The sequence below is a fragment of the Oryctolagus cuniculus genome, chromosome 4 (assembly GCF_051225735.1).
Source record: "Oryctolagus cuniculus isolate XC-2025 breed Fujian yellow rabbit chromosome 4, ASM5122573v1, whole genome shotgun sequence".
Classification (NCBI taxonomy): domain Eukaryota; kingdom Metazoa; phylum Chordata; class Mammalia; order Lagomorpha; family Leporidae; genus Oryctolagus; species Oryctolagus cuniculus.
In genome coordinates, this window is record NC_142870.1 from 43,888,329 (window position 1) to 43,903,284 (window position 14,956).

At 34.7% G+C, this 14,956-nt stretch overlaps 1 protein-coding gene across 4 annotated transcripts in view; it reads left to right on the forward strand.

Moving 5' to 3' along the window:
• The window catches only part of CADM2 (cell adhesion molecule 2), a 1,135,583-nt gene that overhangs the window by 1,027,278 nt on the left and 93,349 nt on the right, over positions 1–14,956 (forward strand). For all 4 annotated transcript variants that reach the window (XM_070071934.2, XM_051859415.3, XM_089330678.1 and 1 more), the window contains one exon: positions 12,687–12,865. In XM_070071934.2, the coding sequence (XP_069928035.1) occupies positions 12,687–12,865 (179 nt within the window). The remainder of the gene's footprint in view (positions 1–12,686; positions 12,866–14,956) is intronic.

The window sequence follows — 14,956 nt, forward strand, 5'->3', positions numbered from 1 at the left end:
CTATTTGATGTTAAGTATATTTTCTTTTTAAAAAGTAGGTTGCTTTCAACTATTGATTGTATATCACCTTTAGAATTTTAAGATTGCAAGTTTACAACTACAAAGTAACATCAGTGCAAGTGCAATATCTATGAAATGCAATGAAATGAAAGGCCAGAGAAGACAAATAAAATATGCAAGAAGTTAAAGGAAAAACCTCCTGAAGACTATGCCTTTCTTATTAAAAATGTTTAATATGTCACCAAAAATATTTGGCTGAACATAATGAGGTTTTCTCTGTTGTATAAATACTTTTAGACCCAAAGTCTTTGGGTAATAAAGGTTACATAGCCTTTACTTTATACACACACATATTTTTATCTCTCTCTCTCCCTTTCTCTCTCTCTCTCTCTCTCTCTCTATATATATATATATATAACCTGTAATCTGATATCTAGAAAAATGTAAAATTGTCTCAATTACTTAATTAAAATTTAAAGGTATTATCAGTTGCTTCAAAACAGTGTTTCTAAAAGCATAATGTTAAAATATTATTTCTAAGTTTTCCTGATTTCATTAGAGATATCCATGTGCTGTTCTTCCCACGTGAGTTTGTTTTCAGAGGCCCATATGCTATTTTGCTTCCATCTCATGGCTTCAAAATTTAATCACACGTTGCCTCTCTGGAACCACACAAGCAGGTCTCTTGGAAATGAGACCAAATATATTTGGTTTTGTTTTTGAAACCAGAAGCTGACTCTCGGTAATCTCCACGCTGTTATGTAGGCTGGGCATCTGTGATGTGCTGGGCACTCAGTCATTTTCAATTAAATGTTCCAGTGTCTCGTGAGAGTCCCCTAAGAGCTTGCAGAACCACGATTATAGATCCACAGAGGAAATGTTCTTCTTGAACATTTCCAGGTAGGCAGTTTTCTTGCAACAAAAAGCCAATTATTTTCAGAGATTATGTAAATGTTCAGTGGGAAAGCCTGAAAAAATGTCTCAATATATTTAAGATACCATTGTGGAATAGTTTTGTCATATACATGACTAGACTTTTGTGATAAGTACATTTTGGCTGATGGCTTTAAATAGCTGTAGTTTTAAAACATTAATTTTGAAACTACATCAAAATAGTTTATTCTTCATATAAACATTGCATAAGTTTTTAACAAAAGCAAGATTATCAATATATAAATATGATCATTATAGGAAGATTACAGAAACAAAAATCACTCTTAACATTAAAAAAGCTGAAATGCTACCATTATTCCCTAAAGAAAATATTATCTCATTGCTCAATAAGTACCAAACAATAAGATTTAGTTTTTCTCTTTGAAATTTTTCCTAGAATATTTGTCATAAAGTTGGAACTAATTTCCCTCTGGTAGTTACCAGTATAATGTACGAAAAGTGTATAATTCTGCTCCTGATATATCAACTGTTAAATAATTTGATGGTTACTTCTATATAAATATAAGGAGGAAATTAAATGTGGAATAGAAAATTAATTCAGAATCACTTAAAGATGCAATATTGTTTCAGTCAATGGCAAAAATTAGAAAATTCTTATTCCTGAGAAAGCCAATAATAAAAAGAAGTAATCTAAAAGAAGTCTTTTTGGACTACACATTTTTGTAACAATGCGTGTTGTGTATCTGTAACCACAATCTAGACATAGTCTCAAACACATGAAACACTTTTCATCTCAAAATTTGAAAAATATTTGAACAATGATTAATGCCCCAAATTATAGAAAATATGAACATTTACAATTAGTTCTGAGTAGAATAGGCAGAATCTCTCAGTGATTGATGAGACACTTAAAGCCCAACTCTTGCAAATTCTAAATGCCAGGAGCCACCGTTAGTGTCTTGTGGCCAACAGAAGTTGCCTAAATGTGGTGAAGGATAGACTTAATCATCACCACTCAAAACTGGAAGATTGGGATGAAGACAGTGACATGGACTTAGGGAAGCAGAAAGCTAAATATAATAGCTTTGCAATGTAGGAACAAGAGGACCCATAGGTTAGAGAGGCTCTCACTGTGTGTAACAAATGCAGTGCTTTCCAAATTGCAAGTTGTGACTTGTTAATGGGCCCCAAAATTGATTTAGATGAACCTTTCTCAAAAACCAAAAATAGAATAGAAATAGCAGAAGAGCAAAGAAAAGTATGGAGAAGAAAAATAAGAGTTAAAAAAAAACTGTCACCTTACATTAGAGAGGCAAAGTGTTTATTTCCTGTATATACTAATTTTTGTATGACTTGTGGTTGTCACATTATTTTTCTTTATAGGTCATACTTTAAAGGATTTAGAACTAGCAACATTGGCATAATTAGGTTTGGGTGGCATTCGGACAAAGAGTATGTTAAGTCTTATCACTTCAATTCTTCTGAAATTGCACTAGACAAAATGTGTATTCAAACTGGAAAGATTTTAACTCCAGAAAACACAGTTGAATGACGTAAGAATGGTCTGCTTAATAAAGCAGAAAACTTTGATCCTTTAAGAAAGAGTTTATTCAAATCCTTATAATATACCTTCAAATTTTGTAGTTTGAATTTCAATTATCTTTAGCCTTTACTTACCGGGAATGTTTAATGCTCCATATCCAGGTAAATGATGTACGCTTTGAAATTACTTCCCCAAGACCATTACTTTGAAAATTAGCAAGGAAACAAATCATGTAGTAGAAATGGCTGTGTGTATGGCATTATGATGACATAGTGTTCAACATAACTGTTAGATCTTACAAGGCTAACTAGTACCATTTTACAGTAGTAGAATAGGTTGTGAAGTTATAGAGGAAATAGAACCCGTGACTGCATATGCCCTTAAAGTGAATGGGTCTTCAAGTTTCTGATCGACTAGGATGCTTGTAGATACATTTTATATGGTATTGATTTGTCCTTATAATTATACGGGTTGATAAATGGCAGATTCTAAGAAATTAAGATTAAATATTTATTATCTAAAAAAAACCATAAAAATTCTCCAATGTCTACCTTAATCAAATGAAACTTTTAAGAACTAATACATTTGAAATAAGTTGAACAAATGTTTTCTTAAGAATGATCATGGTTAATATGTCATAATGACTTTTTGCTTAATGTACACATTACGATTTTTTACTTGCATGAAAGATGGATGTTTACTCAATATTTCTTGATCTTTTACCCAGGGATTAATATTCTATGCTTACCAAAGAAAAGAAATGTTAAGTATAGATAAGGCATCTGTAATTGTTTTGCTTCAGCAGAAAGTCCTTGAGAGATTAGATTAAGTATTTGTCACAATTTTGAATATTTTTCCTTCAGAGCAAAAATCTGTCACTCCTTCATGATCATAGCCATCTTATCCTTTGTAGGGATAATCTTTTGTTTGTTGTGCCATAAATTGACTGGAATTATACAGTTTGTAGCATGACTGATTTGTTTCTCAAAACTGTTAAAATAATCATCAATAAACACTACCTTATCAGTAAAAACTGGTCCAAGATTTCACAGGCACTCTTAAAAATGCCATTATTTTCAAGTCTTCCAAAGAGCACTTACCTTGTGCATATAAGTTATTTCCAGTTTCAAATACAAGTTTCTAAACTTGGAGGCAAGAAGTACTTTTAAAACTCAGAATAAAGCAGCATATGCTGAACTCAATCACAAGAAAGGGTTGATTTTTATCATTTGTTATTAAGATGTTAAATATAATGGTAATGCTAATGTTGATATTATTATCCCATCTAACTCTAACCCTAACCCTTAATGTAATGGGACTCCTCCTACTTGACACAATACCAGTACAATAATTAATTTTAGCATTTACACGTAGACAAACCTGAGATCATGGTTTCAACTTGCAATTTAAAGTAATAACTAGGTGTAAATTTTGCACTTCAAACTGACATCATTTATGACCACATTAAAATGTCTTTGATTCTATCAGACAGAAGTACTGATGAAGATGTTAGAAAAGGGAACTTCATTGTTGAGCCTTTCAATAGAAATCTTTGGGATTCTCAAATCTATATTCCAAAAAGCATTTTATTGCTTTTCATGAAAAAGAATTGCACTGATATACCATCTCCATGCTGAGCAACAAGCAATCCATGATAATTATGAAGATAACGCAGGAGACTAAAGAGACATCCAGAAGTCATGGAAACAAGAGTAGGGACTACAGAGAAGATGAACTAAGGAACCATGGTAGAATTTCACTTTCTCACACACATAAGTATATCAGGACGTTACATTAATGAATACAAATAACTTCATAAAACTTGAAAGACAATGGAAAATATTCCTTTAAAGAAAAGTTATTTAAGAATTTCACTCACTTGTGTGAACTCTTCAACCCCCTCAGTCCCTTTTTCCCTCTTCATTTTCACTACTATTCCAGCTTAAATACATGATATAACAGCACAAACTTGACAAATTGATGGTATTAGCCCATATCAAGATATTGTAACAGTATTTATTTTAATACTACATTAAAGGATTCTGGAAGCAGAAATTTATAGATCTAATCATATGTTCTTAACAACATTTATGAGACATAAGTGACGTATTTTAATAGGTTGGATAAAAACTACAAACCATCAAAGGGGTGGATTTCTGGCAGAGGGTTAAGACACAACTTGGAATGCCTCATATCAGATGCTGTTTCAAGTTTCTGCTACTGCACTTCAAATCCAATTTCCAGATAATTCTTGTGAATGGCAGCAGTTGATGACCCATAAAGTTAAGTTCCTGTCATCCAGGTGGGAGAACTGGGTGGAATTCCAGGCTCCTGGCTTCAACTGGATCTGGGAACTGAAAATTAAAGATATTCATTGGGTTAGAAGGAAAATATTAAGGACAATGAACTTTTTGTTTAAGATTTATTTATTTATTTGAAAGATTACACAGAGAGAGAGGTCTTCCATCCAATGGCTCACTCCTCAGTTGGCTGCAACGGCCGGAGCAGGAGCTGCACAGATCCAAAGCCAGGAGCCAGGAGCTTCTTCTGGATCTCCCATGCGGGTGCAGGGGCCCAAAAACTTGGGCCATCTTCTACTTTTTTCCCAGGCCATACCAGGGAGTTGGATCAGAAGTAGAGCAGATAGATCTCAAACGGGCCACTACATGGGATCCCGGCGCTTCAGGCCAGTGTGTTAACCAGCTGTGCCACAGCCCGGCCCCAAGGACAATGAACTTTGATGAGGTTATTTCTTGCTGCTAGAACTGTTGGATTCCTTTGTCTTGTGTTTTCTTATGTCTTAAGTAGCAGTCTTCTGTGACTGTCAGTAACCTGCTCTTTTGTTTTCTTTCTTGAGCTTGCACACATGCATTCTCAATCTTTCTGTAAAAATTTCAGCCATGCCCTCTACCTTGACTTCAAAATTCTCATTTCCTTATTGTTTGGTTTAGGTGTATTTCTGTATTTTCTTCTGACACTTGAATCCAGCATTTCTGAAGCATAAATCATAATTTTCTGTTTCTGCTATATCTTAATCTGTTTGCCTTCCATTGCTTGCTGTTGTTTGGTTGGTTTTAGGCATTATTGTCTCCTCTTAGGACTAATACTATTCTTATTGTATGGACAAGAAACTTTGCCTTAACATCATACTTTATCTGACTTCCCAGAAAGAAGCATTCACTTCCCCAAGTCTCATCTATTATCTTTTCAATGCTTTCCTTTACTGTGACTCCAACTTGGTGGATGCCTTACCACCCCTCTTCAGAACTCTATGTATGGTCTTTATTGGAATTCCTTTGTCATAGATTTCGCATTAATTTTCTCATAAGAGACTCTGATCAAGAACATTCTCTTTTCAAAAGCTGTCAGAAAATACTTTCATTCTTAAAGAAGTCCTGATCTAGTTTAGCACAGTACTCGGGCCCTTGATGACTTATTTTAAAGGTACAGATTTTCTCCTAAAATCTTTCTCCCAGACTTTCCTATTTCCTTTTTTTAGCAGCTTTTTTTATGACCAAAATGTTTCCTATTACATTTCATCCACTCTTCCATGTTAATACTATCATCAACCTAATGGTTTAATACTAAAATAATAACTTACACACTTTCAGGATTTGTCCCATAAATTTGGGCTCAGCCTAAGTTATTTATAACTATTCTTCTTTCTGTTCTTTCTTACCAGCTTACCTCTCAGCTTTGCTGCTATTGTTTCTAACTCAGTTACCACATAGTGGACTTTTTAACTTTTTTCTTAAATTTTTATCTTTACAGAAATTCACTTTTCCTATTCTCTTTTCCTGCCATTCACCATATTTATTTATTTTTTAGTTTATAATTATTTATTTGTCTTTAATTCGAAAGTCACACACACACACATACACACACACAGAAGGAGAGAGAGAGAGAGAGAAAGAACTTTCACTCTAAAGTTTACTCTGCAAATGCCCACAACAGTCAAACCTCAGGCCAAAGCCAAAGTTGGGAACCCAGAATTCAAGCTGTGGATGAAAGGGACTCAGGTGTTTGAACCATCACCTGCCTCCACATTTGCAAGAAGCTGGATCAGAAGTGGAGAAGCCAGGACTCAAACCTAGGCACTGTGATATAGGATGCAGGAATCTCAAATGATGATTTATCCCCTATGTCAAACTCCCACCCCATGCTCACTATAAGGTCATCTTTTCAACACTATGACCTCGGAGAGCAAACACCCTACCGAGGACTCTGGCTCCACTTAATAAGGTCTTTTATTTCTACTCGACAATATCCTACCACAATTAAAGACACTATTCAAGACTTATATCTTTAATCAAACATGTTGTAATGAGCCTATATTTGTGATAAACCTTTATGATGTTTTATAACTCATTCATGCCACTACCATGTCCTGCCAAGTATTACAGTTGATGACATATATTTTATATAAACTACTAAAGTAGAAAGTCATGGTGCAGATATTTATTTCATTTTCTTTAGATTCTTCATAATCCTTGTTTCAAAAATTCGCACAGATTTATTTATAATTATTTGATAACTGCTTACAATTATCAAGTATCCAGTGAAGAACATATAGGCACGCTATTATAAAAAAGAATGCTCATCGATCTCTTATTTGTATTAAGATAAAAGTGTCGGAGTTGAACAGTTTCTGTTAATTAAATATATTGATACTTATTGAAGACAACTTTACTACAACTATATTGACATTTTGTTTTCCATTGTCCATATATCTATTAAAGACTGACACATAAATGCTGCATTGATTATGTTTTAAAATAAATCTAAATAGTGACAAGCAAAACACTCAAATTATTTGATAATAAAACACATTTGCTATTTTAAAAATTGCTGTCATAAAATATTTAAAATCATTACCAAGAGTAAAAGCAAATTTTATTTGTTCCAATAATTAAATTGCACAAAATTCAAACATCACAGCTTGATGTACATTGCAAGGACCAACTGCAATATTTTTATAATAAGTAAGAGTATAATTTTGCATGTATGTGGAAAGTTATATAGATGGTATGTTCAGACACATCCCATATGCTCCTCAATAACAACAATTTGTGTATCTTTTGAATTTGAAGTGACCAGTGGAATAAATACCTCAACAAGTAATTCTTCCCTAATTCTTTCTGTTTAGCAACCACATTGTTACTGTCCAACAGTCTTTACATAGTTGAATTTTGAATCAATTTCACACTTTTAAGAACCCTACTCCTTGAATTTGTGTTATACTTATATTTTACATTTTTAAGAATTTATTTACTTATTTTAAAGACACAGTTACAGAAGGTGAGGAACAGAGAGAGAGAGAGGTAAGAGAGAGAGCCTCCATCTGCTGCTTCACTCCCCAAATGGCTGCAATAGCCACAGCTGGGCCTGGCCGAAGCTGGGGGCCTGGGACTCCATCCAGCTCTCTTCCATGGATGGCTGAGACCCAAGTACTTCAACCACCTTCTATTGTATTCGCATGTCATTAGCAGGGAACTGGATCAGAAATCGAGCAGCGGAATGTAAACAGGTACTGGCTTCACAGGTATCAGCTTAACCCTACCGCACAACACTACCAATCTCTATATTTTACATCTTAAGAAAAACTCCAAGCAACTCCAGTTTCTATTCTTTTTCTTCTTTTTTCTTTTTCATTCTTCTCTCTCAATTACTGGGCAGTGTTTGGACTTTAGCTTAAGGATGCAATGTCAAAAATAACAGGGAAGGTCGGGTATGTCCTGGCATGTAAGGGCACGTGCATCCCATGTTGGAGTGCTGATTTGAGTCCTGGCTTCTCCACTTCTGATCTAGTTCACTGCTAATAATGAGCCTGGGAAGTAGCACATGATGACTTCAGTATTTGGGCCCCTATCACCCATGTGGGAGACCAGGATGGGATTCCTGACTCCTGGATTAAGTCTGTTCTATCCCTGGCTGTTGTGGCCATTTGGGGACTGAAACTGTGGTTGGAAGATCTCTTTCTGTTTTTCATTCTTTATGTCACTCTGCCTTCTAAATAAATAAATAAGGTATCTTTTACAAAATAAAAATAAAAAAGAATGCAATTTTATTTCCCCAATTCAGAAATGCTCAGACTAGAATCCTCTTAGAATTCTTTCCTAGACCCAACACATTTTAAACGTTCTCCTTGAACCAGTTTCAAACCTTTTTGACAATTAGTTTACATTTATGTCCCTCTATGTCTCTAAAAATCCAATGGCATAAACATGGAGGGTTTCATGGATAGACTTTTCAGTATTTGTCTGAAATGAGAAGCCTTTGCTAAAAGCCGAAAAGAGAGCAAGGTGTTTGTTGAACTCAGACACCTTCTTTCACTTTCCAGTGAAAATATCACAGAGAAATAGAGAACAGAGAGGAATTAGATTTTAAAAGAATAAGCCTTGTAATAAAAACTTCAATGATATCTACTGTCCATCTGTGGAATTCTTAACCTGAATTAAAGCCGGTAGACATCTTCATGTGGTCACATGGTGTGCAAGGCACAAAGTGACTAACTATAAGATCATCCTCTGTCTTAAATTAAAGCAAATGTAAGATATAAATATTTGGGAAAAAATCTTTTATTTTCTTTGGAACGAGAAAGAGATTTTTACCTGAATATTATTATAGTGATTTTTTTTCTATCATCAGTGAAAAGTAAGTTTAATTTTCATGAGACTTAATATGAGAGCCAACACATACCATGTTCTGAAGAGAAAACCACAGAACTCAAAAGAAATATCACAAATTAGGAAATAGCATAGATTTGAGAAAGTTCTAAATTTGGATAGTGTTTTACTACTGTTCACTTATTTTAAAAAGTTTTATTATTTGAAAGGAAGTGTGTGTGTGTGTGTGTGTGTGTGTGTGTGTGAGAGAGAGAGAGATATGGAGAGAGAGAGATATTAATCTTCTATCGGATGGTTCATTCCCTAGATGGCCAAAACAGGCAGGTCTGAGCCAGGCTGAAGCCAAGAGTCAGGGACACCATCCTGGTCTCCCACTTGGGTAGCAGAGAGTCCAAGTACTTGGACCATCTTCCATTGCCTTCCCAGATGCATTAGCAAACCTGATCAGCAGTGGATCACTGGGACTTGGGTCAGTATTCATATGGGAGATCAGCCTGATCATAAGTGGCAGCTTAACTGGCTGTATCACATTGTCAGCCCCTTCTTTTTAATTCTGCAAGAATACCAGGATAATTGTTTCTCTAAGAGACTCAAGTCACTTTTCAATAACCAAACTGATTATTGTTTATTTATTTTTCTTTCCAAGCATGATCTAAAAGAAATGACAAAAGCTATAAAGAAGAAGGTTTTCATTCTCATCGGGTTCTGGGGTGTGAATGAGTCCAGTTAGAATTGTTCCTGTGGCACAACTTCACATATCAAATGCCCCACAGAACAAAACCAAGGATTTTAATGGAAACCAATCATCAGATTTGATCAGTAATGTTGTTCAAGGTATTAAACTAGTGATCTGAGTGAATTGTGCCAGTTTCTCCCAACATTAAGTAATAAATAATTACTATGTATGAAAATTCAGAATATCAGAGTCAGTGTTGTCCCATAGCAAGTAAAGCTGCTGCCTGTGACACTGGCATCCTGTATGGGCAGTAGTTCCTGTCCTGGCTGCTTCACTTCTGACCCAGCTCCCTGCTAATGGCCTGGGAAAACAGCAGAAGATAACCCAAGTGTTTGGGCCCCTGCCATCCATGTGGGAGACCAGAAAAGCTCCTGGCTCCTGGCTTTGATTGGCCCACACACAACCATTGTGGTCATCTGGGGAGTGAACCAGTGGATGGAAGATTTCTCTCTCTCTCTCCCTCTCTCTCTTTCCCTCTGTAATTCTGACATTCAGAATAAATCAATCTTTAATTTAAAAAATAAAAAATGCAGAATCTCTTATTAAATAAGTACAAAACACTGAGTTAATACAATTTTTTAAAAGTTAGTATTTTAAAAATTTCACCAAGACCTTGGAACATATGCGAGTCAATTCATAAACACATTTTATTTCCCTTTTTACTTCTTTTTTTGCTTTCTATCACTCCAGGAAGAAACTCTTGCAAAAATATCTTCAGGTACATAGAAAAATACAACACGTGTAGCTTTATAGAGTTTGATAGATAGAAACAAAATCAAATTCCACCTCACACACGATATTCCTAACTCCTGATTATTTGAGCTTCAGAGGGGGAGCTTTCTGGATTGACAGCATCGGTGTTCTGACCTTCTGAATCTACACTGTTCTCATCACATGTCTGAGGCCTCTTTTGTGCTCCTGTGACTTCTAGTGTCTTGCCCCTACTCTTTTGCCTCCATATCGCATAGAAATTCTACACTGGCACCACATTTAAAATGATCTCCTTTGGATACTCGAACAGCAGGGAAGATTGTTATTCATTTGCAGCAAGAAGCTCAATCATTTCTGGGTTCCAATTAGAGAAAGCCTAGAGGCCTTCTTTATTAAGATGAAACACAAATTGAATCAAGACTTGCTAAACCACTTAATATTTTTATGGTGATATTAAGAAGCTTGAACATTTTAAATACTAATTGGAAATATGTGCAGCTATTTTTTAATCTATGCATTAACTCTAACCTCCATTTCGTCCCAGTCACATCTTATGGTGCTAACTCTTGCCAACTGAAAGATTTACCACACAGTAGGATCAAGAATCCTTGATGGATTCAGTTCAGTATTAGCAAAGACTTACTTACACTACTGTATCTTCTTGTTAACCAGTTTTGCAAGGTTTTACTTTTTCATTATTTCCTGGAAGAGAGCATATTTTAAGGAAAAATATTTTAAATACAAACTCTCAACTTAGTTTAATTATATCCTTAACTATGTTTTTATAAAAACAATTTAAAAATACATGTATAAATTTAGTTGCATATTTACAGAACCATGTGCTCTAAGATGTGACTGAAAGCTTATATAGAGAAAAATCATAGCAGTTTGAATTTCAGGGAATTTGATTGTATCAAAATATGTAAATACATGCATATAATTATGTGTATGTGTTTAAAAAATTCAAGTTCTACAGTAAGAAAATATTACCCCTTAGTATCATAAAATACTTCCATTGAGTAGGTAGTATTATGCAGAGAAATGTTCAAAAAGTCAAATTATCTTTAATGTGATGGTTATTATCACCCTTATGTGGCTCTGTAGAAAAGATGAAACTTCTGTTAGTTATGCTACAAATCCCACTTTTATTTCACCTGTTTTTCTTCTTCAAGGGAGGTTAAAAATATACATGATATAAGATTACCCAGGACATTTTAAAATAGATATTAATAAATCAAATAGCAACTAGCAGATATAGGTTATATGAAACTAGTTGAGTAGTATATTAATGGTTTGGCTATCATTAGTAAGACTATGAGAGTGAGTTGTCTATATAACTGAATGATATAAACTGTAATTTTTTTAATAATTTCTCTATACCCAGTTTCTGCATCTTTTAAATCACATAATGCTCTTTCAGCATTGTCCTGCTTTCAGTTTTGATAAAATTGTCTTCCTTCTTTGCTTTCTGCCTCTGTAGAGATAAGAAAAAATAAACAGTTTACTATATTCTACTACTCACTTACTACAGCAATTCACTCTGGTCTTCAAAATGTACATGGGGATTTTTCTATCAACCATCAGTTCCTCAGCGCACACGGTCTGAGTGCTCTGTAATCCCTCTCTGTTCCACATGACGTGCTGAAGCCAGGCTCTCAGGAAAAACCCTTGGAGGAATGGGAAAAGAGGCAGAGGGAAATTGGGAAAAGCGTCAGGTAGTTTCAAACACAAAATGCAGCAAAGAGGTACCTCCAAGTGCAAAGGTGGAATTCCTGGTTTCTCTGGGGAAGACTTGCTCCGGAGCCTTACGTCAGTCCTCTGATGTGAGATGCGAGTCATTAGCAGCAGGATCTGGGCCACAGGACCAGAGGTAACTGCTATCACTCTTCCAGGATGCTGGGTCAGGGTAGCAGCACTGACTGCTACGAAGACGCAATGAGTTAGTTCTTCAGTGTAGGTCTTCCTAATTAAGTAGACTAGAATTAAATTATATTTACGATTCCTCCAACTCTTCAGTGAATTCATGGTGGTTCTTTGCAACCTTAGAAGCTAGCATGAGATTACACACATACACACAAAAAGTGGTAAATATTTATAAATTGCTTGCTTTCCTCACTTCACAGAATGTGTAACATTTCTTATTTTTCCTATCTATATGCATGTTTGAACCCAATAGGCCAGAACCTGTTTTGTGGACAAAGGATGGAGGAGAATTACCAGATCCTGACCGAATGGTTGTGAGTGGTAGGGAGCTAAACATTCTGTTCCTGAACAAAACGGATAATGGTACATACCGATGTGAAGCCACAAACACCATTGGCCAAAGCAGCGCAGAGTACGTTCTCATTGTGCATGGTGAGTACCTTTTGAAAGACACCACATGTGAAAAGAAAAATGACCTGACAAGCCTCTTTACATTGATCTAAATCTTTAGAAAAATAGAATTAAACAGTTTCTTTCTTTCTGAAGGATTTCTCTTAAGTATAAATGACTCCAGGTTTATAATTAAGGTGTTCTAAGACAGACTAATTAAATAAATTACAGCATTCACTAGAAATAAAAATTTGTTTTGAAAAAACCTTTCTTATAAATATTTGTATTTGATTTCTTATGACTAGTAATTATATTAACAACTAATTTTTATAAATAAGTGCATTTATTTATAATCTATAATCATGAAAACTGTATTTACCTTCAGCTAACTATGGTTGTGTTATCATAAAAGTGTTCTTTGTTATCACAAAAATTTGCTGCACAAAGAATTAGAGTACCTCATTGAGATGTAGCAGACAGAAGTGTACAACATTAACTATAATATTAATTTCCTATGAACCATAAGTTGAAATTTCTATAGATATTTCTCACAGTACAAGAAAAAACAGCAAAAGGACAGAAATAAGAGAACCTCTGGTTTTCCCAACCTCCAAAAACTGTAATGGTTTTTTCATAAGGTAGCTTTGACATGTTGTAGAAAGAGTTGAATTTTTATGAGATTGACAAATATTGCAATAAATAAAATTAGGCAGCTTTCTTTATTGCAGTACTTCTCAGGGTTTATTTTAGATGTCAGGCAGCATTGTGAATCTCTAAGAGAAAGAATCTTAGAAAATGTTTCATTTTTCTCATATATTTCACCAAAAAAACCACCATTCTGAGGGCAGTATTGCATTTTATACAGTATTTCAAAATTCAAAACAAGTATCATATAAAATGCAATGCAGTGATAATTCCAGTAGATATTTAGAATCATGGAGAGAGTATATTTATTTGATATATTTCCAATGAATCCAGTCATAGAATATTTAAGAAGTACAGGTTAATTCTATACATTTCTAAAAGAGAATTTTGGAGGTCATGACTATTTTCAAATTTTAATTAATCAAATTTAATTTATTGGCTTAATTGATTAAATTTAATTTAGCTTAACTTTAGTGAAAATAATTTACCCAATTAGTGCCATTTCCCCAAAGTTTTCATTTTGTTATGATGCAGGGAGACTTAGAGAAAAGGTAGTGCTCATATATAGCTTTCCTCTTTTAAATTTTTTTAGTGTATAAAATCTTCTGAATTTTAATATCATTGTATGATGGTCAGAGGTGAAAGCTCACAATAGATAGACTCTCCAACCTGCAGACATCCTCAAAATAGTAGTTCTAAGAGTTGAATTTGTAGCATCTCAGGAAATGTGCAAAGTCGACTTTGGGAAAGATTAACCTAATCAAATTAGACTCATGAATTAGACCTAAATGTAGTAAATTCCTGTAGAGAAACCCTGCGGGCCTTACTGCAGAAAATATAACAAGAAGACAAGCTAGATCTTGAGAGCAGGATCCAAGAGTAACCTTCAGTTTGTGAGACCTGGCTGTTTAGATCATGCAGTCTCATCAGTTAAGTATAGTCTATCTGATTTACCCTTGATTTCCTAAGTGCTCCTCTCACCCAATGGTGGGAACCTGGGGGCTTGTTGCATAGCATGTCACATTGTGTTGAAAGCAATATGACATAAAAATATAGAAAATTAGAAGGGAAGTGACAGAAAAAATAATATACTCAGATGAAATGTACGCCATTTGTTTTTTAAAAGTAACTCAAGTAGAGAAAATTCATATGCTTTCCCAGTGTTTGCAAGCGAACCAACAGCATGGTTTCCTAAATAGCCAAGCTACCTTTAGGTAGTTGGCAGTTGACATATTGCTAATAAATACTTCTCTGAGCACTTTGTAAGAAGCCATTTTTGGCTTTGCTTTCTGGACTCCAATTCATCAAAAGCACCCCATAGATTAATGCTACTCATGCTGCTAGATAAACGCTGTGAAGTTCAACAGTAGTTTACCTAGGATTATTGACACAAGTAATGAGAGGCTCAGTGAAACAGTGAAACCATATTACACTGTGTTTAAAAAGGGCTCCAATTGGGTTCATTACAAAATAAAGTTTCTTTTTCCC